General features: G+C 41.4%; 2 protein-coding genes across 2 annotated transcripts in view; one reads left to right on the forward strand and one right to left on the reverse strand.

The window, feature by feature from the left end:
* Positions 1-9,987, reverse strand: part of GALC (galactosylceramidase) — a 48,119-nt gene extending 38,132 nt beyond the window's left edge. Inside the window, 3 exon segments of the mRNA XM_048485448.1 lie at positions 608-650; positions 652-684; positions 9,751-9,987. Of these exon segments, the coding sequence (XP_048341405.1) occupies positions 608-650; positions 652-684; positions 9,751-9,894 (220 nt within the window). The 5' untranslated portion in view covers positions 9,895-9,987.
* A 1,431-nt stretch (positions 9,988-11,418) lies between these two features.
* On the forward strand, positions 11,419-22,289 carry LOC125427420 (galactocerebrosidase-like). The gene is made up of 4 exons (XM_048486784.1): positions 11,419-11,788; positions 14,038-14,106; positions 20,676-20,739; positions 22,173-22,289. The coding sequence occupies exons 1-4, from the start codon at positions 11,645-11,647 to the stop codon at positions 22,244-22,246; spliced, it is 351 nt and encodes a 116-aa protein (XP_048342741.1). The 5' UTR covers positions 11,419-11,644; the 3' UTR covers positions 22,247-22,289.
* Positions 22,290-24,086: the final 1,797 nt, after the last annotated feature.

Below are 24,086 nucleotides of genomic sequence, written 5' to 3' on the forward strand. Positions count from 1 at the left end.
ACTGGCAAAATGTTAAAATATGAAACATGGATATCAATTAATTATCTTTTTCAACACTCAGGAGTTTCTCCACCCACACCACTCTCCTACCCCATATCCCTCCATTTTTACTATGAGTCTCCCTACCATTGTAGTTTACAAGAATGATTTCCCCTTCACATACTTAAGGGGGCGAGATCTAGTTCAGGGAAGTTCATGCTGAGATTGATGTTGTTCATCTTCACCTCAGCTACTATAGATCTCACTAGAGACCGATTTCCTAGCATGCCTTAAGATGTAAAAATCGGTTGTCCAAATAAATCCTCGCCTGAGAATTTCTTCATGTAATACAAAGAGCCTAGCAAAATAATGAGGCAATGCTACTTGCTTAAGAAATTGTTTTCCTCGCCAGGCTAGAAGAGAGGTTTCCTGTTTTCTTTCAGCTCATGAACTGAGCAGTTAGTATAGTTCACAATAAAAAAAAACTTCAGCTAACCTAGGGATAAAGTTGTTATTGTCATCATGCAAAGCTGACCACAACATGTCAACAGTCAGAGAACCATGAAACACAAATTTATAATGTTGTCCAAAGTCCTGCACCTTAAATGGCTCATGAGTTCAATCATACCTATTGCTTGGCCAAAAGCATCACCACCAACGATTTCCACTTTGGAGGAGAATGTGCAAAGAAGCACGAGAGTTTGGCTTCACAAAAAAAAAAAAACAGAAAAGACAGCTAGAACTCATGATTCCATTACACATACACTACAGTGCATTTATCTTGTTATCAAACTATAACACAACATACATGTAACTCATTTCATACTTCCAACAGCAGAAAAAAAACCTAGAACAACTCATGAAAAACACAAGGAAACTCTTTCACTTTACTATTCCAAAACATTGAATACCCAGCACTTAATAAATGTGTCTGATCACTGAAATGTTTTACATGGGCCCTCTGATGGTTTGTGAATTTAGTTAATAATGCAGCATTCCACACATGGAGGAACTATTCAATCTCCAAAGGAAGGTGGAATATTTTCCATTTTGCAGTTATTGTCAATTTAGCAGATGTACACAAGCACAGTGAAATCTGAAAGGGCAACTATATCCCTGACCATTTAAATAATCCGAAGTAATAAGTTTTTTAGATCCACATACACTTTCAACATTTTATCCAACCAACTTAATTACCAATTTCTTAATAAAGGTTGCATTTTTTAATACAATCAAAATAAATATGCAAAATAACCACCATGGATAAGCCTCCTCACTCACAGCATCACAGACTCTGTATATTTCTATATGTAATGGCTAAGCTTTGTTGCCAGATGATATTCCATTGGTGAAGCAAACTTTTTAAAGACTTTTTTCAAAATGCATAAGTTTAAGGTTACTCACACAAATCCCAAATGCACCTTGGTTTTTCTAGATCAACATTGATGCTTTATATGATTCTAAATATGTTTTTAAAACTGAACTGTTCAAGTCTAATCTTCTCCAACTGTAGATAGATACTTAGATTTCCACCACTTGATTTTTTAGAAACCAGGTGTCTCTCCTTTTTTATCAAACACTTCTTACAAGAGCATCCATTTTCTCTCCTCTTACATCTGCACTGCAAACTTGCGAGGCAGGCTGAGAGTTATTTACAGTCCAATTTAAACAGGGCGGGAAGGCTATGACAGCTCCACTCCAGCACTTTCCTGTGGCACAGGGCTTTCCTGTGGCACAGGAGTTGTTTTTTTAAAGAATCTCACATAGGGCATATCTCTGCTGGCGCACAAGGGCTGACCAGGCACTGGAGGTCAACTAAGGTTAGCCTGCAGCCATGCCAGCGCAGCATTTTGAACTGGTGGGCCTAGACAACAGAGACAATTTCTGGGTCAGGCACTGCATAGCCGCCTGGCCATGCAGACAAGGTGCCCCTCCACTGGTGTAACTGCCCCTTGTGCTGGCAGAATGGGCACTCACACTGGCACAGGGGTGCACCAACTTGAGGGGTTTGAACCTCCCCATCTAGACTGGGCTGACCGTGTGCTTCATGGCAGAGGAAGGACTCTATTCATTAGCTAGTACCGGTTTCAAACTGTCAAATTTATATCTTACTTTCAGAATTCAATGAATAAATCTACTCTTTGCTAAAGGTGCTAAAAGACAGCCAATCAGAGCATAGTATAAGAAGGTGGCAAAGGGAAATCAGGTACATTTGAACACTGTCACATACTTTCATGTGAATCAGCCACTTGCCTGCTAGAGTTGTCATCTGCCTCTTCCTTTAATAAATACTTTCCCGTAAAGTCACAACGGACTTTCAGAGGACCCTACAGGATTTTCCAGGCAAGAAACATTCAGCAATGATTTGCCATTGCCTGTTCTGCATAGCATCCCTGGACTTCCTCAATGGGTTTCCCATGCAAATACTAAGCCAGGGTTAACTACTAGGATCTGAATAGATCAGGCTAGTCTAGGCTATATAGGTCAGGGCAATAGAGGCTTAATGGAATGCCGTAAAAACATGTGCCTTCCCATTTCCATTTATCAGTTGATAAGCTAGCCTTTTGAGACCGAAAAGCCCAAATTGCAAGAGTGCAACCTTAAAAACCCACTTATTTAGCATACAAAGTGCCAACGGCAATTTAATCCTGAATACTGAGGTTTTAGTTTAGAAAAAAACGAGTTATTCTGAGCTCCGAAGTGCATTACTTTCGGGAAGTAAAGCTTGGTGGTAGCCGGTGGCTTTTGCTTTGAAGCCAACTGTACAACTCTTTCCAATGGCGTTGAACTGCATAAGCCTAGGAGGGTTTATTATGATGATGATGATGATGATACGATGATGATGATTACATTTTAGTATAATCACTCGTATCCTATCGAGGGACTCAGGAGTTTACTCCAGAAGCTGAAGTCCCCATTGCCAGCAAAACCCAGACTTACTCCCCAGGTAAGCGATCACGCTTTAGTTCTTCGCTGCGATGAAAATCCTCAGGTAAGGGTTTTAATAGCACTTTCTAACAGGGTTACCTACACTTAGCTTCCCCAAAAAATTAGAGTCTTAGGTTTAATGTTAATAATTGAGCCCAGCAGCCCAGGCCAGCCAAGATGTGGGGTGGGGGGGCAACTCTCTTTGCACGTGCCCACAGAGAGGGCTGAGTGCCACCTCTGGCACCCGTGCCTTAGGTTCACCCACACTGCCATATATCAATGAAACAGAATATTTTTCCCTGTACATGTTGCCGTCCCCATTGCCTCCCCACAAGACAATTAAGTCTCACCTTCAAGTGACCAAATGGGAAGCATTTACAAATTGGGACAGATGGCTCTGATTCTTATTTTAGACTACCAGTATTAGCATCCCACAAAATGTAAATAGATGTAAGCAGTTGGATTAATCATTCCTAATTGACTTGTTTGCAAGACTGTTCTAGTATATCTTAAGGTAGCATCTGTAGTTTCCATTATGATGCAAGTCCACATATGCCCCAAAATAGTAATATGCAAACTGAAATTTAATGGTAGATTCATGAACATCTCCCTTTGATGCTATTAAAGGAACATGGTTACACTGTGTAAGGCCAGAGGCACATACAGCAATATCAGTATGTGGAAACGTCATTGGTTCAGAAATTGGCATTAAAAATTTTAAGAAGGTATGTATAGGAGTATAAGCACTTCTCATATATCATACTGACTGGCAACCAGTTGGTTTTCAGACATAGCATAAAGGCCCATGGAGTCAAATAGGTATAAATATATTTCATTATTCATAATTCTCTATGTGTTTTTTTTTTCTTGGCTTCCAAGAGGCTTCTCTCACTGTAGTGAACTTTTTTAGTCATGCAGTGGTTTTTCAAAGCGGAGTAGAAGATCCAATTTTATTTTTGTGTCTTCTCTGACTGGTGTGACCCTTTTATTTCTCCTTTGTTAGTTCAAAAGCACTACATGGCTCAGGATCAAGGTACCTGAAGGACACTAGAGACGCTGTGCTCTGAATGCCCATAGGGTAGGAATAGTGAGCACTAACAACAGGAGTTTTCCAACTACAGCACCAGAGCTCTGGAATACTATATGTGTGTGTATATGTGTATAAGTGTATATATATATGTGTGTGTGTATATGTGTGTGTATATATATACACACACACATACCACACACTCTTTTCATGGTTCTCTGGTATCTTGCAAAGAAGTGAAAAAAAGTCTCGACAAATTTAGTGTACTGTGGGTAATTTGCATTCTACTGAAATATATACTACTGGTGCATTATAATTTGACTTAATTATAGCCAGTGTTTACTGTTTTAAATTTGTGAATGTTTTTACATAGCCTATATACAATAATAATCAACAGCGCTGTACCAATTACTGCCTGAGTCACCCCTATTTTTCCAGTGAAATAAAAACAATTTATCAGAACCAGGTTAAGAAATATGAAATTTGATCAACGGCATTTATTGCTAGCACAGTAGCATGAGACTTTTTGTTATCAATACACAGATATTTTAAGAAAATTTTGACCTTGTTACCTTTTCTAATGCTTAGGGTGGGGACAAAGCCACATTTAAATGAAATGATTACATCACTACCACATCTTTTTGGCTTTTTCCTGAACAGTCCTCAGGATGCATTAGCCACAAAATAGCAAGTCAGCCTTCAACAGCGAAGCCTGGGCTTTCTCTCAGGAACACTGTGTGCAAGAGTATCAACAGGATGGCAACGGGAATGACAGCAGCAGTAGGATTGACAGGGAAAAAGAACGCTGATGACATACATTGTCTGTCCTTGGCCTGGAGCAAAGGAGGCAGATGTAAAGTGCAACACTGGTTTTTCTTTAACATGGAAAGAACACCATAGCGTTACCCTGGCTGCTTTTTGAAGGAGCACTAAGCAGCTTGCTTATTTGCTATGGAGCAAGCAATTACTTGTCAAACAACAATGATTAATTTCATCGATGATTCAGTAGTTTTCTCAGCATGACACAACTGCCACCTTGGGAAAGAGTCGCATTCTACAGTGTTACGTTTAAAACCCTTGCATATTACACGGGAACTTCCTCTGCAAAGTCAGTATTTTACAGCTCACTTAACGCCTACACAGAGGTGCTGACGAGTCAGGATAATTAACAAAATATACTGCACCTTCCAGCTGTTTGTAATCATTATGCAAAGCAGCATGTTTCATTTCAAGTCATCATGGATGCTATTACCCCTGATAAACAGGAGAAAATGCTATCGTCTCATGAAAAGGTTCATTCTCCACTTCTTGATTATTTCTATTTTTATCCCACTCCTTCCTAGGGATTTAAAGAAGGTTATGGCTAAAGGCCCCTGACCTGGATAGCCCCAGCTCATCAGACCTCAGAAGCTAAGCAGGGTTGGACCTGGTTAGTATTTGGGTGTGAAACCATCAAGGAATACCAGAGGTGCTACGCAAGGCAGGCAATGGTAAACCACCAGAATGTATCTTTGTGCCTCAAAAAATTCTACCTTTTAAGTTTTAAGGTCCTTTTGGTTGGCTGAACTTACAAGGCAAAAAAAAGACAACAACTTTTGAATTCTACATCCTGTACTTTTCTCAACCACAAGGAGTTTCAGTTTAGCTTAAAATTGCCTGGTTCTCCCCACATCTTAGGAGATAGCTGGGTCTGACAGACTTCTGATAGCACTGTGACTAGCCCAAGGTTTCAGTAGGCTTCATGTGGAGGAGTGGAGAAACAAGCCTCGGGCGAGCATCTCAGATTGTAGAGTCTGTCAGCCTCATGTGGAGGAGTAGGGTATCAAACCCAGTTCTCCAGATCAGAGTCCACCTCGCTTAACTACTATACCATGCTGGCTCTTAGCAGATAAATGAAAACAATAAAAAGCAGTGAAAGGAATGCAATAAAAAGAATGCTCAATTGAAATCTCTTCGAGACTGATTAACTATGGTTGTCAAAACTGTCAAATGCAGGAGTTAGAGAAAGTATTTAATTCTGACCCTGTAAGAAAAGGAAAGTGAAATATCACAGTGGCACTGGCAGCCTTCACCATACTCACTTCACACCTTGCTGTTAGAATATGGAGCATAGATAGAACAGTATTAAAAAATGCCCTCACTTGACTGAAATCTATAATAATTGATATTTGACTGAAATCTATAATTGATATTTTGAAGTATCTTGAGATAAGCACTGCTTGTGCTGTCTCAACATCTAATTTAAAATCAGATCTGTGAACTGTATTCAGAAAGAGACTGGAAGCCAGGGCAGGATTAAAAAACATACGGATACAAACTGTTCCATTATAATCTGGCAAGTAAAAGAACAAGCCAAACTACTTCCATTGTGAGCAAAGAACAATCCCATGCAGCAGGCTTATCTGGTATTCTTCTAATTTAAACAGTACATTCAGAGAGTCAAGAGAAGAATTAGTAAATACTTGTTTTGCTGCCAAGTCACAGGAGACTCATGGCAACCCATTAGGGTTTTCAAGGCAAGAGACATTCGGAGGTGGGTTGCCATAGCCTGCCTTCATATAACTCACAACCCAGATGTCCAGTAGAGGTCTCGGATCCAAACAGTCACCAGGGCCAAACCTGCTCAGCTTCTGAGATCTGATGAGATCAGGCTAGCCTGGGGCTATCCAGGTCAGCACCTAATTCCACTTTAGCACACTGTGATACAATGTCATTTATATTGGAAAAAATGGTCGAACAAAAGTAGAGTGATGGAACTCCATAAAAGTGCCCCAACTATGAAAAGTCCTCTTCACTGTGAGCTAGGCCATTTTAGACAAGTCCACCATGTGTTGTAGTCACATCGCTGACATATTTTTTTAAAGTAGTAGCATGAAGCTTTCCACCACTTCCCCTGTTGTTCAGATCCTTCCAGGTTCCCCAAAGAAACTAGGAGGGAAGCTCCTTCTCCAGCCATTGAATCTAGGCTGAGGAGCGCTCTCAGAGACCCACAGTGCTCCTGCTGCTTAAATGGGGAGGGAGTGAAATGAACAAATGGAACTGTCGCAACAGACTTATACAAGTTGCTGTTTCTTTAAACGCTTTCAGCATTCTTGTGTACTGCATCCGAAGTTCAGTCAACATTCTCAAGCAATGTTTTAGAAAAAATTGTAACATATTTTACCTGATTAAATCAGGGCAGCTTGTAAACTTTTACAAGGTCCTTCAAGCAAACCTTTCTGGCCTTAATCCACAAATCAGTTAACCTACAGATCTCCAAGTTCAAACTGTTGGGCTTGACTTGTACCATAAAATTAAGCATTAAACAAGGATAAAAAATAATTTTTACATACTGAATGAAAGCTGAAACTTGTACCTTTTCTGAATTATGAGGAGAGGGGAATGACAACAACCAGCATGCTAAGAATAATCTTCCTAGAAAATGTATTCAAGTTAGAATTTGCTTGAGCAGTGAAAGCACTCCCTACCTTAAAAAAGGTAATCTAAAAAATCTGTGAGCTGTGTAAGGTTCCTCATAATCCACCAAAAGCCGAGAGGTAGCCTGGGGGTTGAAAAAAAAGTTTTAGAATGTCTATGTTACTGTGAGTTTAAAAACTGCTGTTTTTAAAGCTTATAAAAAGATACTGTTTGGGTAACAACAAGCAGGAACATACAAGAGGACTCTGCAGATTGTTTCAGCTTTCCCAAGGATAGCTGTCATCCTCAGAGACTAAAGCAATCCTGCCGCAGGAAGAACTGCTCCCTCAACCCAAAGGATGGCTACGAAATGTATATACTTGCAGGCAGTGGTGAGATTCAAATAATTTAATAACTGTTTGTTTACAAGCACCTATTTTAACAACTGCCTGCCTGCTAGGTGCAAAACCTGCTGAATCCCACCACTGCTTCTCTGTAGGAGTTAGCAGAAGAAGGAAAATCACCATTTCCTCTCATGTTTTCACACACTTCCTGAATCTTTTCCCATGGATAGGAGATGATCAGGACAGTCAGCTCTCCCACCAGAAAGCTGAGAGGATAGGGTTTGGGATCTAAAGACATACAAGACTCAGCTTCAAGCCTCACCAGCTTAGCTGGCTGGAGGTGGCAAGGAAGGGAGGCTTGAAGGTGAAAATGCATCTTTGTGTATTTCATCAGTAAGCAATCCCCAACCACTGGGGTGGGGGAGGGATTATGCTTTCAAGACTCTCCCAATATAAAAATCAGTCGGCCAGTGATATTGCAAAGAAGTTTCGATCAGTCCCAAAAATGGAGGCCAACATCTCTCCTTGTGAGGACACCAACCTCGCTCTTGGTACTCAGTTCTTGGGCGTTTTTAAAAAGCAATATTTTTAACGTTTGAGGCTCTTCCTTCAACCTTTGAAGGACTTCCCGGCCTCATAGAAGCCTATACCTTAGCCCCATGTGGTCCCATTTTTTATCCATACTCCGAGTCTAAGGTCAAAAGTAGAAACATGACAGAACAATCTTAACAGACCTACCTAGATTCCCTCACTCTCCTTCACAATAACTATTCACTAATGGTTTCTTTCCTTTCACTTCTCCTGCAAATCACCCATTTCTTAAACACCTAGTTAGAGAGACCAGAGATCTTCATTGCATTCATCTTGCAATGCTCCCCAGCCTAACACTTTGCAGCAGCCCCTGTATATGTATTCCCGCTTGACCACTGCTGTAGTCCAGTCACCTACACACATCCCCCACACACAACTGGCAGGCACAAATCCAACAAAATAGGCTTTGAACCTCGCCAGCTAAGTAAACTTTCACTTGACATTCATTAAAGCAACAAAAATTCCCCCCCCCCCAAAAAAAACACCCCACTTTCCTCCACAAGGCATCAGGGAATGTGGCAGCAATCCTAGTAGGATGTTTTCCAGCAGTCTAGAGATGCTACAGAATTCCAGAATGATTAAATGAGACACTGTCTCCTTTGATGACTAAAGCCTTCCTCTCTTTGAAAGAGACTTGTGGGAGATGAATATCTACTACGACTCTTGACGTTTTTGACACAGTCAGGCATTTATCTGGATGCCGACTAGCTCTGAGGCTCTTTTTGATCTATGTATATTTCAGGGTCTACATGCTGTTTAATGTTTGTAAGACTGCATACGAAGGATTCATTGATGTGCTCATGTTGTCCAGATATATATGCTCATGATACTGTATGTGGTTTCCAAACCATTTGCAACTAATATAAGACCAGAGAGTCTATGTTAAAACATTCACTTTGTATTTTTAGTTACACAGCTTTCACACTGCCAGCCGCTTTCAGTGTAATTACATTTACTGTATGCAACCCTAGAAAGGCCTGGTCAGGGTCTCAATGGGAAGCAATCCAGGAAACATTTTTGTTTAACCCATTCTTCTCTGAAGAGACATATAGTACAAGTTTCCCTTTCACCTCTGTGAGGGAAAGTTAGGCTGAGCAAGACTGACTGACTGGCCCAAGGTCACCCAGCGAGCTTCACAGCAGACTCAGAACCAGTTCTTGCCTGAACCTTTACTCTACGTCACAGGTGTCAAACTCACAGCCCTCCGCTTGGACACTCCTACCAGTGCAGAAAAGCAGCGAAAAAATAGCGCAAACCCTCTCTTTCCTCCTTTAAAGCATGGTTTATGCATGTATACATATGTATCTATGCACACCGGCGTAGACATACACACACAGATACACATGCATACACCAGCCACTAAAAATGCTGCTCAGGTACAATATCAATGCCAATATATGGGAATCCAGATATATACCTGTACCGGAAAACAACATCCCAATCTACCTAACCCAACCTCTCCCCCGTCGCCGGCCGCCGGCTCACCCCTCCGCCGCTGACGGCCCCGATGCCGTCGAACTCCAAGCCCAGCCCGCCCGTGTCAGTCAGCGGGTAACGGCCAGTCGGCTTCCAGGCTGCGGAGTTCCACAGGGGCAGCAGAAGCGCCCAGCAGGGCAGCAGCCGAAGCATCCCGGCAGGCGGCGCGAGGACAGGCAAGGCAGCAAGCCGCCGCGCGCCCGCGCTCCTTCAGCGACAGAAGGCGGAGGCAGAGGCACCTCCGCAGCCAGTTTAAAATGACACCTTCGCCAGTGCTGTGTGGTTTCTGGGCTGTATGGCCGTGTTCTAGCAGCATTCTTGCCTGACTTTTCGCCTCCATCTGTGGCTGGCATCCTCTGAAGATGCCAGCCACAAATGCAAGCGAAACGTCAGGAGAGAATGCTGCTAGAACACGGCCATACAGCCCGGAAACCACACAGCACCCCAATATATTCATTTATTGTTCAGCAGTGTGACCAATGGAAGCTTCTGCAGTAGACGGCTTTAATAAAATAACTTAAAATAATTTGCTGAAGTCTTGAAGTTTAAACTCGCTGTAGGGTTCTAATTACAATATAGCTCAACCACATTCAGTAATGTTTGGTCTGAATAACCAATAAGTGTGTGTGCCCGTAATGTAACTGCATCCAATGCACGATTGAAGAGACCTCTTTTCTAAAAGCCACAGAACTGATGTTAAAGCCACTTAGTACTTTGAAAAGGCAAACCATCAAAGAGTAACAATGCCATCCTAAGCAGATCTCCTCAGATTCAGAATCCTACACCCAGTGTATTCCATAAGGCCTAACACCAGGAAAGTATTCTTAGGACTATGTATTGTCGAAGGCTTGCATGGCCAGAATTAACTGGTTCTTGTGGGTTTTCTGGGCTGTGTGGCTGTGGTCTGTGGGTTTTCTGGCCTGTGTGGCTGTGGCCTGATCTGAACTCCTAATGTGGACATCTTACTCTGAAGATGCCAGCCATAGATTTGGGCAAAATGTGAGGTGCTAAAACCATCAGACCATGGTCCCGCAGCCCAGAAAACTCACAACAGCCTGTTTTTAGGGGATGGCTCCAATTCCATTTAAAACAATCAGAACTTGCAGATGCATTGTCAAAGCCTTTCACAGCTGGAATCAACTGGCTGTTGTGAGTTTTCCAGCTGAGCCGCTGCAGTCTGGGCATTTTTGCTCCTAACAGTTTGCCCACGTGTACGGCTGTCATCTTCAGAGGCATGTCACAGAGAGATATGTTTCTCTCCGTGGCAGACTTACCACTGAACTCACACGACCAGGATATATTTTTTAAACATTTGTTTTGCAACTTGAATTTCCACACCCCAGATACACATCTCGCAGGCGCCTGACAGACACATCGCCACAAACCACAACGCCCAGCAATCTGACTATCAGAAACGATTTATCCAAGCAAATCAGATTCCAGCCACCGTAGCGGTCTCTTGCATGCCACAGTCCCCTCCTCACGACCTCCGCCACAAGGCAATGGGACATTCCAGTAGTCAGGCGGGAGTGCAGGCAACGTCACGGCGAGGGGCGTGGCTGGCGCGAGGACTCACACCTGGGGTCATCAATCGGTCACCTCCTCATCCCTTCCCCGCCCCTTTGGAACGCCGGCCACGAAAAAGAACCGGAAAATCCCCTTCACGTGACCGCGGGAAAACATCCGCACGAGAGAGTCGAGTTCCTGCCCCCCGTTTTTCTTTACACTCTATTTCCTCCCCCGCTTTCCTCGTCACGTGACCGCGGGTCACATGACCACGCGGGCGTGGCGGGTGTCATTTTAAACTGGCTGCGGAGGTGCCTCTGCCTCCGCCTTCTGTCGCTGAAGGAGCGCGGGCGCGCGGCGGCTTGCTGCCTTGCCTGTCCTCGCGCCGCCTGCCGGGATGCTTCGGCTGCTGCCCTGCTGGGCGCTTCTGCTGCCCCTGTGGAACTCCGCAGCCTGGAAGCCGACTGGCCGTTACCCGCTGACTGACACGGGCGGGCTGGGCTTGGAGTTCGACGGCATCGGGGCCGTCAGCGGCGGAGGGGTGAGCCGGCGGCCGGCGACGGGGGAGAGGTTGGGTTAGGTAGATTGGGATGTTGTTTTCCGGTACAGGTATATATCTGGATTCCCATATATTGGCATTGATATTGTACCTGAGCAGCATTTTTAGTGGCTGGTGTATGCATGTGTATCTGTGTGTGTATGTCTACGCCGGTGTGCATAGATACATATGTATACATGCATAAACATGCAAAAGGAGAAGAGGAGTTTGTATTTATTCGCTGCTTTTCTGCACTGGTAGGAGTGTCCAAGCGGAGGGCTGTGAGTTTGACACCTGTGACGTAGAGTAAAGGTTCAGGCAAGAACTGGTTCTGAGTCTGCTGTGAAGCTCGCTGGGTGACCTTGGGCCAGTCAGTCAGTCTTGCTCAGCCTAACTTTCCTCACAAGTGAAGGGAGGGGAAACTGTACTATGTCCTCTTCAGAGGAAAGATGGGTTAAACAAAAATGTTTCCTGGATTGCTTCCCATTGAGACCCTGACCAGGCCTTTCTAGGGTTGCATACAGTAAATGTAATTACACTGAAAGCGGCTGGCAGTGTGAAAGCTGTGTAACTAAAAATACAAAGTGAATGTTTTAACATAGACTCTCTGGTCTTATATTAGTTGCAAATGGTTTGGAAACCACATACAGTATCATGAGCATATATATCTGGACAACATGAGCACATCAATGAATCCTTCGTATGCAGTCTTACAAACATTAAACAGCATGTAGACCCTGAAATATACATAGATCAAAAAGAGCCTCAGAGCTAGTCGGCATCCAGATAAATGCCTGACTGTGTCAAAAACGTCAAGAGTCGTAGTAGATATTCATCTCCCACAAGTCTCTTTCAAAGAGAGGAAGGCTTTAGTCATCAAAGGAGACAGTGTCTCATTTAATCATTCTGGAATTCTGTAGCATCTCTAGACTGCTGGAAAACATCCTACTAGGATTGCTGCCACATTCCCTGATGCCTTGTGGAGGAAAGTGGGGTGTTTTTTTTGGGGGGGGGGGAATTTTTGTTGCTTTAATGAATGTCAAGTGAAAGTTTGCCAGGCAGCCGAAGGTTCAAAGCCTATTTTGTTGGATTTGTGCCTGCCAGTTGTGTGTGGGGGATGTGTGTAGGTGACTGGACTACAGCAGTGGTCAAGCGGGAATACATATACAGGGGCTACTGCAAAGTGTTAGGCTGGGGAGCATTGCAAGATGAATGCAATGAAGATCTCTGGTCTCTCTAACTAGGTGTTTAAGAAATGGGTGATTTGCAGGAGAAGTGAAAGGAAAGAAACCATTAGTGAATAGTTATTGTGAAGGAGAGTGAGGGAATCTAGGTAGGTCTGTTAAGATTGTTCTGTCATGTTTCTACTTTTGACCTTAGACTCGGAGTATGGATAAAAAATGGGACCACATGGGGCTAAGGTATAGGCTTCTATGAGGCCGGGAAGTCCTTCAAAGGTTGAAGGAAGAGCCTCAAACGTTAAAAATATTGCTTTTTAAAAACGCCCAAGAACTGAACAAAACAGGGTTGGTGTCCTGAAGTGTTGGCCTCCATTTTTGGGACTGATCGAAACTTCTTTGCAATATCACTGGCCGACTGATTTTTATATTGGGAGAGTCTTGAAAGCGCAATCCTTTCCCCCACCCCAGTGGTTGGGGGATTCTTGCACGTGAAAGCACAAAGATGCATTTTCACCTTCAAGCCTCCCTTCCTTGCCACCTCCAGCCAGCTAAGCTGGTGAGGCTTGAAGCTGAGTCTTGTATGTCTTTAGATCCCAAACCCTATCCTCTCAGCTTTCTGGTGGGAGAGCTGACTGTCCTGATCATCTCCTATCCATGGGAAAGATTCAGGAAGTGTGAAAACATGAGGGGGGAAATGGTATTTTCCTTCCTTCTTAACTCCCTGCAAGCAGTGGTGGGATTCAGCAGGTTTGCACCACAACGGCAGAACCAGTTGTTAAAATGGTGCTTGTAAACAAACAGTTATTAAATTATTTGAATCTCACCACTGCCTGCAAGTATATACATTTCGTAGCCATCCTTTGGGTTGAGGGAGCAGTTCTTCCTGCGGCAGGATTGCTTTAGTCTCTGAGGATGACAGCTATCCTTGGGAAAGCTGAAACAATCTGCAGAGTCCTCTTGTATGTTCCTGCTTGTTGTTACCCAAACAGTATCTTTTTATAAGCTTTAAAAACAGCAGTTTTTAAACTCACAGTAACATAGACATTCTAAAACTTTTTTTTCAACCCCCAGGCTACCTCTCGGCTTTTGGTGGATTATGAGGAACCTTACCGCTCACAGATTTTAGATTACCTTTTTAAGGTAAGAATTCTTTTCACTGCTCAAGCAAATTCTAACTTGAATACATTTTCTAGGAAGATTATTCTTAGCATGCTGGTTGTTGTCATTCCCCTCTCCTCATAATTCAGAAAAGGTACAAGTTTCAGCTTTCATTCAGTATGTAAAAATTATTTTTTATCCTTGTTTAATGCTTAATTTTATGGTACAAGTCAAGCCCAACAGTTTGAACTTGGAGATCTGTAGGTTAACTGATTTGTGGATTAAGGCCAGAAAGGTTGCTTGAAGGACCTTGTAAAAGTTTACAAGCTGCCCTGATTTAATCAGGTAAAATATATTGCAATTTTCTAAAACATTGCTTGAGAATGTTGACTGAAGACTCGGATGCAGTACAGAATGCTGACGTTTAAAGAAACAGCAACTTGTATAAGTCTGTTGACAGTTCCATTTGTTCATTTCTCCTCCCCCATTTAAGCAGCAGGAGCACTGAGGTCTCTGAGAACGCTCTCAGCCTAGATTCAATGGCTGGAGAAGGGCTTCCTCTAGTTTCTTTGGGGAACCTGGAAGGATCTGAACAACAGGGGAAGTGGTGGAAAGCTTCATGCTACTACTTTAAAAAAATATGTCAGCGATGTGACTACAACACATGGTGGACTTGTCTAAAATGGCCTAGCTCACAGTGAAGAGGACTTTTCATAGTTGGGGCACTTTTATGGAGTTCCATCACTCTACTTTTGTTCGACCATTTTTTCCAATATAAATGACATTGTATCACAGTGTGCTAAAGTGGAATTAGGTGCTGACCTGGATAGCCCCAGGCTAGCCTGATCTCATCAGATCTCAGAAGCTGAGCAGGTTTGGCCCTGGTGACTGTTTGGATCCGAGACCTCTACTGGACATCTGGGTTGTGAGTTATATGAAGGCAGGCTATGGCAACCCACCTCCGAATGTCTCTTGCCTTGAAAACCCTAATGGGTTGCCATGAGTCTCCTGTGACTTGGCAGCAAAACAAGTATTTACTAATTCTTCTCTTGACTCTCTGAATGTACTGTTTAAATTAGAAGAATACCAGATAAGCCTGCTGCATGGGATTGTTCTTTGCTCACAATGGAAGTAGTTTGGCTTGTTCTTTTACTTGCCAGATTATAATGGAACAGTTTGTATCCGTATGTTTTTTAATCCTGCCCTGGCTTCCAGTCTCTTTCTGAATACAGTTCACAGATCTGATTTTAAATTAGATGTTGAGACAGCACAAGCAGTGCTTATCTCAAGATACTTCAAAATATCAATTATAGATTTCAGTCAAATATCAATTATTATAGATTTCAGTCAAGTGAGGGCATTTTTTAATACTGTTCTATCTATGCTCCATATTCTAACAGCAAGGTGTGAAGTGAGTATGGTGAAGGCTGCCAGTGCCACTGTGATATTCCTTTCCTTCCTGGGGTCAGAATTAAATACTTTCTCTAACCATTTGACTTGACGTTTGACAACCATAGTTAATCAGTCTCGAAGAGATTTCAATTGAGCATTCTTTTTATTGCATTCCTTTCACTGCTTTTTATTGTTTTCATTTATCTGCTAAGAGCCAGCATGGTATAGTAGTTAAGCGAGGTGGACTCTGATCTGGAGAACTGGGTTTGATACCCTACTCCTCCACATGAGCGGCAGACTCTAATCTGGTGCGCCGGGCTTGTTTCTCCACTCCTCCACATGAAGCCTACTGAAACCTTGGGCTAGTCACAGTGCTATCAGAAGTCTGTCAGACCCAGCTATCTCCTAAGATGTGGGGAGAACCAGGCAATTTTAAGCTAAACTGAAACTCCTTGTGGTTGAGAAAAGTAGGATGTAAATTCAAAGTTGTTGTCTTTTTTGCTGTGAAGTTCAGCCAACTTAAAAGGACCTTAAAACTTAAAAGGTAGAATTTTTGAGGCACAAGATATTCTGAGGTGGTTTACCATTGCCTGCCTTGCGTAGCACCTCTGGTATTCCTTGATGGTTTCACACCCAAATACTAACCAGGTCCAACCCTGCTTAGCTTCTGAGGTCTGATGAGCTGGGGCTATCCAGGTCAGGGGCCTTTAGCCATAACCTTCTTTAAATCCCTAGGAAGGAGTGGGATAAAAATAGAAATAATCAAGAAGTGGAGAATGAACCTTTTCATGAGACGATAGCATTTTCTCCTGTTTATCAGGGGTAATAGCATCCATGATGACTTGAAATGAAACATGCTGCTTTGCATAATGATTACAAACAGCTGGAAGGTGCAGTATATTTTGTTAATTATCCTGACTCGTCAGCACCTCTGTGTAGGCGTTAAGTGAGCTGTAAAATACTGACTTTGCAGAGGAAGTTCCCGTGTAATATGCAAGGGTTTTAAACGTAACACTGTAGAATGCGACTCTTTCCCAAGGTGGCAGTTGTGTCATGCTGAGAAAACTACTGAATCATCGATGAAATTAATCATTGTTGTTTGACAAGTAATTGCTTGCTCCATAGCAAATAAGCAAGCTGCTTAGTGCTCCTTCAAAAAGCAGCCAGGGTAACGCTATGGTGTTCTTTCCATGTTAAAGAAAAACCAGTGTTGCACTTTACATCTGCCTCCTTTGCTCCAGGCCAAGGACAGACAATGTATGTCATCAGCGTTCTTTTTCCCTGTCAATCCTACTGCTGCTGTCATTCCCGTTGCCATCCTGTTGATACTCTTGCACACAGTGTTCCTGAGAGAAAGCCCAGGCTTCGCTGTTGAAGGCTGACTTGCTATTTTGTGGCTAATGCATCCTGAGGACTGTTCAGGAAAAAGCCAAAAAGATGTGGTAGTGATGTAATCATTTCATTTAAATGTGGCTTTGTCCCCACCCTAAGCATTAGAAAAGGTAACAAGGTCAAAATTTTCTTAAAATATCTGTGTATTGATAACAAAAAGTCTCATGCTACCAAAGCTAGTAAATAAATGTCAGTTGGATCAAATTTCATATTTCTTGAACCTTGGTTCTGATAAATTGTTTTTATTTCAATTGGAAAATAGGTGTGACCTTCCAGGTAAAATTGGTACAAAGGCCAAGTTGATTATTATTGTATATAGGCTATGTAAAAACATTCACAAATTTAAAACAGTAAACACTGGCTATAATTAAGTCAAATTATAATGCACCAGTAGTATATATTTCAGTAGAATGCAAATTACCCACAGTACACTAAATTTGTCGAGACTTTTTTCCACTTCTTTGCAAGATGCCAGAGAACCATGAAAAGAGTGTGTGGTATGTGTGTGTGTATATATATACACACACATATACACACACACATATATATATACACTTATACACATATACACACACATATAGTATTCCAGAGCTCTGGTGCTGTAGTTGGAAAACTCCTGTTGTTAGTGCTCACTATTCCTACCCTATGGGCATTCAGAGCACAGCGTCTCTAGTGTCCTTCAGGTACCTTGATCCTGAGCCATGTAGTGCTTTTGAACTAACAAAGGAGAAATAAAAGGGTCACACCAGTCAGAGAAGACACAAAAATAAAATTGGATCTTCTACTCCGCTTTGAAAAACCACTGCATGACTAAAGGATTCCTGTGAAGAAGCCTCTTGGGCAAAACACATAGAGATTTAACGGAATAATGAAATATATTTATACCTATTTGACTCCATGGGCCTTTATGCTATGTCTGAAAACCAACTGGTTGCCAGTCAGTATGATATATGAGAAGTGCTTATACTCCTATACATACCTTCTTAAAATTTTTAATGCCAATTTCTGAACCAATGACGTTTCCACATACTGATATTGCTGTATGTGCCTCTGGCCTTACACAGTGTAACCATGTTCCTTTAATAGCATCAAAGGGAGATGTTCATGAATCTACCATTAAATTTCAGTTTGCATATTACTATTTTGGGGCATATGTGGACTTGCATCATAATGGAAACTACAGATGCTACCTTAAGATATACTAGAACAGTCTTGCAAACAAGTCAATTAGGAATGATTAATCCAACTGCTTACATCTATTTACATTTTGTGGGATGCTAATACTGGTAGTCTAAAATAAGAATCAGAGCCATCTGTCCCAATTTGTAAATGCTTCCCATTTGGTCACTTGAAGGTGAGACTTAATTGTCTTGTGGGGAGGCAATGGGGACGGCAACATGTACAGGGAAAAATATTCTGTTTCATTGATATATGGCAGTGTGGGTGAACCTAAGGCACGGGTGCCAGAGGTGGCACTCAGCCCTCTCTGTGGGCACGTGCAAAGAGAGTTGCCCCCCCACCCCACATCTTGGCTGGCCTGGGCTGCTGGGCTCAATTATTAACATTAAACCTAAGACCTAATTTTGGGGAAGCAGTGTAGGTAACCCTGTTAAGTGCTATTAAACCCCACTGATTTTCATGCGAAGAACTAAAGCGTGATCCTTTACCTGGGAGTAAGCTCGGTTGCTGGCAATGGGGCTTGCTTCTGAGTAAACCTGAGTCCCTCGGGGATAGGGCGGTATACTAAATGTAATCATCATCATCATCATCATCATCATCATCATAATAAACCCTCCTAGGGTTGCGATTCACCCATTGGAAGAGTTGTACAGTTGCTTCAAAGCAAAGCCACCGGCTACCACCAAGCTTACTCCCGAGTAATGCACGCCTCGGAGCCAACTGTTTTTTCTAAACTAAAACCTCAGTATTCAGGTTAAATTGCCGTGTTGGCACTTTGCGTTAAATAAGTGGGTTTTGGGTTGCAATTTGGGCACTCGGTCTCGAAAAGGTTAGCTATCACTGATAAATGGAAATGGGAAGGCACATGTTTTTACGGCATTCCATTAAGCCTCTATTGCCCTGACCTATATAGCCTAGACTAGCCTGATCTATTCAGATCCTAGTAGTTAACCCTGGCTTAGTATTTGCATGGGAAACCCATTGAGGAAGTCCAGGGATGCTATGCAGAACAGGCAATGGCAAATCATTGCTGAATGTTTCTTGCCTGGAAAATCCTGTAGGGTCCTCTGAAAGTCCCAAGCAGACCTTTTAATGGAAAGTATTTATTAAAGGAAGAGGCAGATGACAACTCTAGCAGGCAAGTGGCTGATTCACATGAAAGTATGTGACAGTGTTCAAATGTACCTGATTTCCCTTTGCCACCTTCTTATACTATGCTCTGATTGGCTGTCTTTTAGCACCTTTAGCAAAGAGTAGATTTATTCATTGAATTCTGAAAGTAAGATATAAATTTGACAGTTTGAAACCGGTACTAGCTAATGAATAGAGTCCTTCCTCTGCCATGAAGCACACGGTCAGCCCAGTCTAGATGGGGAGGTTCAAACCCCTCAAGTTGGTGCACCCCTGTGCCAGTGTGAGTGCCCATTCTGCCAGCACAAGGGGCAGTTACACCAGTGGAGGGGCACCTTGTCTGCGTGGCCAGGCGGCTATGCAGTGCCTGACCCAGAAATTGTCTCTGTTGTCTAGGCCCACCAGTTCAAAATGCTGCGCTGGCATGGCTGCAGGCTAACCTTAGTTGACCTCCAGTGCCTGGTCAGCCCTTGTGCGCCAGCAGAGATATGCCCTATGTGAGATTCTTTGGGGGGGTCGAACTCCTGTGCTGACAGGAAAGCCCTGTGCCACAGGAAAGTGCTGGAGTGGAGCTGTCATAGCCTTCCCGCCCTGTTTAAATTGGACTGTAAATAACTCTCAGCCTGCCTCGCAAGTTTGCAGTGCAGATGTAAGAGGAGAGAAAATGGATGCTCTTGTAAGAAGTGTTTGATAAAAAGGAGAGACAATTTGCTTTCAAAAATCATGGTGGAAATCTGCTATCTACAGTTGGAGAAGATTAGACTTGAACAGTTCAGTTTTAAAAACATATTTAGAATGATATAAAGCATCAATGTTGATCTAGAAAAACCAAGGTGGATTTGGAATTGTGTAGTACCTAAACTTATGCATTTTGAAAAAGTCTTTAAAAGTTTGCTTCAATGGAATATCATTCAACAAAGGTTAGCCATTACATATAGAAATATACAGAGTCTGTGATGTGTGGTGAGGCTTATCCATGGTGGTTATTTTACATATTTTTGATTGTATTAAAAATGCAACCTTTATTGGAAATTGGTAATTAAGTTGGTTGATAAAATGTTGGGGTGTAATGGATCTAAAACTTATTACTTCGGATTATTTAAATGGTCAGGGATATAGTTGCCCTTTCAGATTTCACTGTGCTTGTGTACATCTGCTAAATTGACAATAACTGCAAAATGGAAAATATTCCACCTTCCTTTGGAGATTGAATAGTTCCTCCATGTGTGGAATGCTGCATTATTAACTAAATTCACAAACCATCAGAGGGCCCATGTAAAACATTTCAGTGATCAGACACATTTATTAAGTGCTGGGTATTCAATGTTTTGGAATAGTAAAGTGAAAGAGTTTCCTTGTGTTTTTCATGAGTTGTTCTAGGTTTTTTTTCTGCTGTTGGCAGTATGAAATGAGTTACATGTATGTTGTGTTATAGTTTGATAACAAGATAAATGCACTGTAGTGTATGTGTAATGGAATCATGAGTTCTAGCTGTCTTTTCTGTTTTTTTTTTTTAGCCAAACTTCGGTGCTTCTTTGCACATTCTCAAAGTGGAAATTGGTGGTGATGCACAATCAACAGGTATGAGTGAACTCCTGAGCCATTTAAGGTGCAGGACTTTGGACAACATTATAAATTTGTGTTTCATGGTTCTCTGACTGTTGACATGTTGTGGTCAGCTTTGCATGATGACAATAACAACTTTATCCCTAGGTTAGCTGAAGTTTTTTTTTATTGTGAACTATACTAACTGCTCAGTTCATGAGCTGAAAGAAACAGGGAAACCTCTCTTCTAGCCTGTGAGAAAACAATTTCTGCTAGCATTGCCTCATTATTTTGCTAGTTTTAGACATATGAAGAAATTGTGAGGATTTATTTGGACAACCGATTTTTACATCTTAAGGCATGCTAGGAAATCGGTTTCTAGTGAGATCTATAGTAGCTTAGGTGAAGATGAACAACATCAATCTCAGCATGAACTTCCCTGAACTAGATCTCGCCCCCTTAAGTATGTGAAGGGGAAATCATTCTTGTAAACCACACGAGGAGATCATAAAAATGGAGGATATGGGGCGGAGAGTGGTGTGGTGAGAAATCCTGAGTGTTGAAAAAGATAATTAATTGATATCCATGTTTCATATTTTAACATTTTGCCAGTGTGCTTTAAAATGTATCTCTAGTTATGGATTATTGCACCTTGTAAGTTAATAGGATCTTTAATGGCCCATTCCACATTTAAAGCATGGCTTTTCATTCAGCAAATTGTTTTAATCCACAATTAAGATTAGAAATGGTTGGTATAGAATGATCAGGTATATGAATATACTTTTATAGTGTATATTTTTATAGCTTTATGGTATTGTATTGGTTTTATATTATAATGCTTTGATATGTTATTGTACACCTCCCGGAGCCCTTTGGGCGTGGGCAATATATTAAATTGAACAAACAAACAAAAAAATATAGCTCAGTGTTAATTAGGTTATACACTTAATATGAGCTGTCAGGCTAGAATTGCTGGAATAATAATGTTTCATATTGGGTGCTGTGAGGTTTCCGGGCTGTATGGCCGGAAACCACACAGCACCCAAGTGATTCCGGCCGTGAAAGCCTTCGACAATGTTTCATATTATTTCTAATTCTGAACTTGGTCTTAGAATGTGGATCAGTAAATCCACTAAATAGGACCATATACAAAAAACTGGGAAAATCCCGGGGCAGGGGGAGAGGTTGACAACAGAGTTGAGTATAAGGAAGGGTGTGAAACGAAAGAGGTGGATGGAAGTAAGTGCTGGAGAAAGGGGTCTGTTCATATGTCAGAAGCCAAAGGAGAAAGCAGGCATCAGAAAGGGGATTTCCTTCCAAGTTTCTTGCAGGCATCCTCCAGTTATATTGTACATATGTGGACTTGTTTGCTGTGGGAAATATAAATGGGATACTGTAGCAAAGGACAATATATAGCATGGTTTTGCATTTACTGTGCTGAAGAAATATGTTTGTTTTCTCTCTCATAGATGGAACGGAACCATCCCATATGCACTATGAAAATGATGAGAATTATTTTCGTGGTAAAGGGAGTGGTGGCTGATGAAAGAAGCTAAAAAGAGGAACCCTAATATTAAATTAATTGGTAAGGACTCAGACATTTAAAGCCCTTCATTCTGTTCCTGTGACTTGAAAATACTCTTGTGATTCATAGTCAACTACAGATATTTACATTTACTGATGTAGATATTTCTGTGTTACCTTTCCATACACCCTGCTTGAGGCATGATCTATGGGAACCCCCCCACCCAATATGCTGTAGCTATTCCTTTTCTCTAAAGGAGAGTTTAATATTGGAACCATGGATTCAAATTCCATTTTAATCCATATTCCTAATACCCACCTCTTGAATAGCATCTCATTCTAATCAGATAGCTTTCCAATTCCTTTATTAAGTGCAATATTTGTCAATTCAGCTTGTCATTCTTGACGTCCTTTTTATTTTTTTTTTAAATGTATTATATCATTTGAATATTCCATTTTATAATAATACGCTTCTTCATTCGTTTGCAAACAATACATTTTCCCCTTCCCCCCCTGTATTTTCTTCATAGTTTTATCAAACAAATAGCAGTAAGTTTATTCTTTGTAATCTCTTCTCCCATATCTCCTCATTGACTCCAGCTTCTTTCATCCAGTCCGCATATATTGTCCATATCTTCAAAATTTCGCCCTGTTTTCTTGCCACAGTTTATTTTTTGTTATATCGAAAATGTCCAGTGTCACTTGTTCCCTGATATATTCCAACCATTTTTGGATTGTCCATTTTTTCTTTTCTTTCCAGCCTAAAGCTATTGTTGCATGTGCTGCATTGATCATTATTTTATACATATAGCTATATTTTTTATCTACCCTTCTATCCTCCATTACACCCATGAACATTAAATCATTATTTATCCCAATATTAATCTTCACCAGTTTCTCGAAATATAACACACACATGTTGTCCTAAAATTTTTCCTAACTTCTATACATTCCACCACATACATATAATATGTCTCCTAGTCTCCTGTGAGAGGTAGCCAGCATTTAGGACTAAGTCCTTTAATCTTATATGCTAGTTATTTTGGTGTTCTATACGATTTCAATATCACTTTTCTTTCCAACTCCATATGTTTCTCAATCTTTATATTTTTCCAACTGTCTATTAAATTTTCAGTTTTCCCAGTGTCTAGAAAACCTTCTTTCTCCCATTTTTTGATTCAGTGTTCTTATCATAAAGTCTTTGTCATCAACCATATACTTATATATATGTCCCAAAATTTTCCCTTTACATTGTTCATATAGTTCAAAACATTTAGCCATTATACATTCTCCTCTTATTCGTGAAACCTTTATCCTTTCCCAAATGACCCTCAAGACCAACCAGTTCTTATTACTTCCTAACTCTATAAAATTGTGTAATGTCATAATTTCTCCTCCTTCTCTTATCAGATTTGCAACAGTTTGAATTCCTTGTCTTTTCAATATTTTTATCACTTTTTCCCCATCTTTTCCGGCCACACTTCCCCAAGGTGCCACGTCCAGAGTGCCGGGCGTCCATTCACCTCTCCATTTTTCCCATATATCTAGTAACACCTTTCTAAGCCCTATTGCGGTTTGGGTCCCTCTCTTCAACTCATTATTACATATTCCATAAACACCAATCCCTTCATTTATTTCATTTTCAAACTTAACCCATCCTTCGACATTTTCCTCATTTATGTTCATCAGATTTTTAATCTGGAATGCTTCATAGTACTCTTGCATTTTAGGTATCCCACAGCCTAAATAATTTTTCATCATATATATTATGTTATTCATAATTCTTGGATTTTTTTGATTGGACACCCAAGCTTTCAACTTTCTATCCCATTCCTCAAATTCCTTCTCCTTAATTTCTA

This window comes from Sphaerodactylus townsendi, linkage group LG02, assembly GCF_021028975.2.
Source record: "Sphaerodactylus townsendi isolate TG3544 linkage group LG02, MPM_Stown_v2.3, whole genome shotgun sequence".
NCBI lineage: Eukaryota > Metazoa > Chordata > Lepidosauria > Squamata > Sphaerodactylidae > Sphaerodactylus > Sphaerodactylus townsendi.